The sequence below is a fragment of the Myodes glareolus genome, chromosome 3 (genome assembly GCF_982192425.1).
Source record: "Myodes glareolus chromosome 3, mMyoGla1.1, whole genome shotgun sequence".
Lineage (NCBI taxonomy): Eukaryota > Metazoa > Chordata > Mammalia > Rodentia > Cricetidae > Myodes > Myodes glareolus.
This window is the reverse complement of record NC_142028.1, coordinates 64985934-64989662: the sequence shown is the minus strand read 5'-3', so window position 1 is coordinate 64989662 and position 3729 is coordinate 64985934. Positions and strand designations below refer to the sequence as shown.

At 52.5% G+C, this 3729-nt stretch overlaps 1 protein-coding gene across 2 annotated transcripts; it reads right to left on the bottom strand.

Annotated features, from left to right (window-relative positions):
* Positions 1-1800: 1800 nt before the first annotated feature.
* Positions 1801-3508, bottom strand: Fam167b (family with sequence similarity 167 member B). Of its 2 annotated transcripts, none has more exons than XM_048434622.3 (2): positions 3053-3508; positions 1801-2296 (listed from the first exon to the last, which is right to left on the bottom strand). In XM_048434622.3, the coding sequence occupies exons 1-2, from the start codon at positions 3305-3307 to the stop codon at positions 2069-2071; spliced, it is 483 nt and encodes a 160-aa protein (XP_048290579.1). In that variant the 5' UTR covers positions 3308-3508; the 3' UTR covers positions 1801-2068. The 2 variants fall into 2 exon arrangements, with proteins under 2 accessions (XP_048290579.1, XP_048290578.1); XM_048434621.3 differs by having other exon boundaries at positions 1801-2299; positions 3053-3505.
* Between the last annotated feature and the right edge of the window lie 221 nt (positions 3509-3729).

Here is a 3729-nt window from a genome sequence, read left to right as displayed (position 1 = left end):
TCCTGCCTCCTTCTGAGGGCTCAGCAGCCAACCCAGCCCCAGCAACCCAACCACAAGCCTCTAGCACCCCAAGCTTCCTGCCGCCATGGCCCTAGACCCTTCAGCCTCTTGGGGTCCCAGACATCACTAGTCTAGCCCCTACTCATACTGAGAGTGGCTCCTAGATGGGGGACAGTTGGGCGGAGGTCCATGTGTGATGGCAAGTGCCCATAATCCCAGCACTCTGGAGGTGGGGGCAGGGGTGGTTGCATAAAGAATTTCAGACCAGTCTGAATTACAAAAGTCCTTGTCTCAAAAAGCCAGAAATAATAATAATCATAATGGTAATAATAATAATAATAACAAACTAAGGAGAGGAACTTTTTTAAATGCAGGGTCTCACTGTGTAACCCTGATTGACCTGGAACTTACTAGGCAGACCAAACTCGTGTGGCCTTGAATTCTGCCTGCATCTGCTTCCCCCTTGCAAAGGAGTAGGCCATTACACCTGGCAAGAAAGGATGTTTGGTGGAGTCCCCCCTCCCCTGCCCTCCTGCGCCCCAAGATACACCTGGGTAAGAGATCCAAAAGGCGCCTTTGTCCCCATGAACAGAGGACGGCAGCCACAAGTTCCCTTCCAGGGAAGGGAAAAGGTGCTACAGTCACACCGGATGAGAGCTAGTGCCTTTAGCTTAGTGGCCTCTGATTCAGCTGGACAGCAGAAGGCAAGCATCTCTGGTCAGAGCTGAAGCCCAGGCAACAACTCTGCTCAATAGTTGGTGGCAAGATTGCATATAGTTCAGTAAAAAACAGCAACCACGGTCACTGACAGAGCGGTGTCCATGGCGTCTTGGGACACAGTCATGGGGCAGGTCTCTTCCAGTCAAGTGTCGACAGCCTGTTTCAGCAGGGATCCAGGAGAACCCCAGGTCCTTAAGACTACAGTGACAGGTTAGGGCGTGGAGGCACACAGCTTAATCCCAGCATTTGAGAAGCACAGGCAGGCAGATCTCCGTGAGTTCCAGGCCAGACTGGTCTGGACAGTGAGTTCCAGGATAACCAGGACTACATAAAGAAACCCTGTCTCAATATATAGGTAGGTAGGTAGGTAGGTAGGTAGGTAGATAGATAGATAGATAGATAGATAGATGATTAATTGAAGAATATAGTAACAGACATAGGCCAGACAACATGGCTGAAGATGATAATTCAAGTAGAGGCAAGGCCACACCCCTAATGGGATGCACAGCTTGCCACAGGTAGAAGGGCAGGCCTATTGCCCAGGCAGCTGGGGCAGGCATTCTGGTATCAGCAGGAGGCAAAGAGCTTTGCAGTGAGCACCAAGCAGGTCAAAATGAGGATGGTACCCATCACAGGCAGAGGGGCCAGGCCATCGGTGGCACGAGGAACCCCGAAGGGCCCCTCTCAGGCCCAAGAATGGGTCCTGACCTCACTGGAAGGAAAGTGTAAATGTGTCACGTCCTGAGCCACGCTGAGTGAGCAGGTGGGGGAGGGGAGCCCACAGAGTATTGTTGGGGTTTGCGAGGTAGAAGCTGAAGCTGCATGCACCTCTGCTGCAGAGGGAAGGGGGAACAGGAAATGGGGGGGGGGGAGAGGAAGCCTGAGTTGGAAAGTCAGACAAAGAGAGTAACACAGAAACAAAGACTGAGAGACACAGGAAAAAAAAAAAAACAACTTTTGAGTGACAGAGCCAACAGATGTGTCCCCCAGACCTGACTCAGGACCTGCTACCCCGACTGGGGAATGGTAGCAAGGGTGGCCAAAGCAAGACATACCTAGCTGTCTGAGGAGTAAGAGGAATTAGCAGCTTATTTCCATTTATTTTTGGATTTTTGTTGTCTCAAAAAACAAAACAAAAAACAAAGAAACAAACAAAAGGCCAAAAAGTCAGTGAGGGACTGCTGAAGCTTCGATGGTATGCAGTGGGTTTTTATTAAGGCATCTGGGGCCTGAGCTCCCTCTCTTCCCCTCGCCCTGGGGCTTTGTGCTCTCTGAATTCAACTTTCAGATGCCGGAGCCACAGGGCCACCTCTTGCTTCCTTCTTCCCAGATGGACACCCAAGGGTCCTCAACAGAGGGTGAAGCGCCTGGCAGTGATGTTCATGCGCGTGAGCCCCAGATGCCGCAGTGGTGGGGCCAGAGCCAGGCCAATCCCAGACTCCAGCTCCAGCTCCAGCTCCGCCTCGTCCAGCAGCTCCTGGTGCAGGTGACAGGCTTGGTCCACTTTCAGTCGGTGCAGCTGGGCCCGCAGCTTCAGCAGCTGCCCCGCCAGCTGCCGGTCCTGAGCACGCATCTCCTGCTGTGACCGAAAGGGGGCATGAGTGTGCTGGGCCAGCCTCCAGCCTCACCCGCCACCGTTTCCTTTCTGTGAAAACTTTAGCAAAGAACAGCTCCGAAGCCCCTTCTCACCTACCTTCCTCTTTCCCCAGCTCTCAGAGCTTGTTCCGGATTGGTGGTTCCCAAAGCAAGCCAAGGAACCATAAGAATGCAAATACATCTGGTACGTCATCACAGATCAACTAAGGTGACTCATTGAGCTGAACTGGACAACCTTATATGTTTGCATATGTTGGGTTGACAGCTAATATTTAACTCTCCCCTTTCTACCTGACTGCCCAGTCAGGGTCGACTTTCTCCTTGGCTGTCTCTTTATGACAGCCGTTCTCAACCTTCCTAATGCTGAACCCCTTTAGAGTTGTGGTGACCCCAACCAAAAAATTATTTTCATTGCTACTTCAGAACTGTGACTTTCCTGCTGTTATGAATCGAATATAAATATTTGATATGCAGGATATCTGATATACAACCCCATGAAGGGGGTCATTGGACCCCTACAAACGGGGGTCGCGACCCACAGGTTGAGAACCACCGCTCTGGGGTCTATTAATCCAGGGTTGGCTCCACAAAAATATGACTGAATTTCTTGCTCCTCTGTCCGAGGGCAGAGCAGTGAGGAACTGCTTTGGAGAGCGGTCCATTCTCACCTCCTCCCAACCGCACAGAAGATTGACTCAGAGACCCTGTGTCAATCTGTCTAGCCCAATGGACTCACCAGCTCCCTTCGGAGCCATTCAAGCGCAGAATCCATGGAGTCGAAGCCACAGATGGCTCCAGGTCTTCCCGGCTCAGGTCTGGCTTGGGCTCTGCACCAGGTCTGGCTCTGGACCCTGGCAGTCCACTCCAGATATGAGGGTCTTCGGGTCTGCAGCTGAAGCTTGGCTGTCAGGGCCTTCACAGAGTCTAAGCTCTCCTCCTCATCCTCCTCATCCTCCCCGACTGCCTGGAACTTCAGTGGTTCCAGGGACATGGTAGGTCTATGGTCGTCAATGGGGAAGCAAGGGAAAGGCTTTAGGAGAGGTTGAAGAGGCTGAGGGTGAGAAAGTGTGTCAGGTGTGTGCGGTGACAAGTGCAGATGGTGGGTGAGCGAGGCTAAGTGTGCCAGGGTGAGTGAGCAGCTGGGTGTGTGAGGCTAAGTGTGCAAGGGATGGAATTTTCCTGGTCTGCTAACTGGGGGCCACGTGATGCCCATCCGGCTGGGGGCAGGAGGAGCCCTTTGGATGAATTTTATTGTCTTTGCCCAGAATCAGGTTCCTGGTTCCCAGAAAGGAAGCTGCAGCAGGATAAGAAAAGCATCATCCACAGCCGACTTGGCCCTCTTCCCAAGACCCAAGTCAAGGAAGTCAAGAGGGAGAGAAGGCTGGCTAGCTCCCTGTCCCTTTTGCAGTGCTA

Coding starts and splice junctions, on each gene's coding strand:
- Fam167b (XM_048434621.3), bottom strand. CDS start 3,307: ATGTCCCTGGAACCACTGAAGTTCCAGGCAGTCGGGGAGGATGAGGAG. Junction 2,300..3,052: donor AATGGCTCCGAAGGGAGCTG/GTGAGTCCATTG, acceptor TTTCGGTCACAG/CAGGAGATGCGTGCTCAGGA.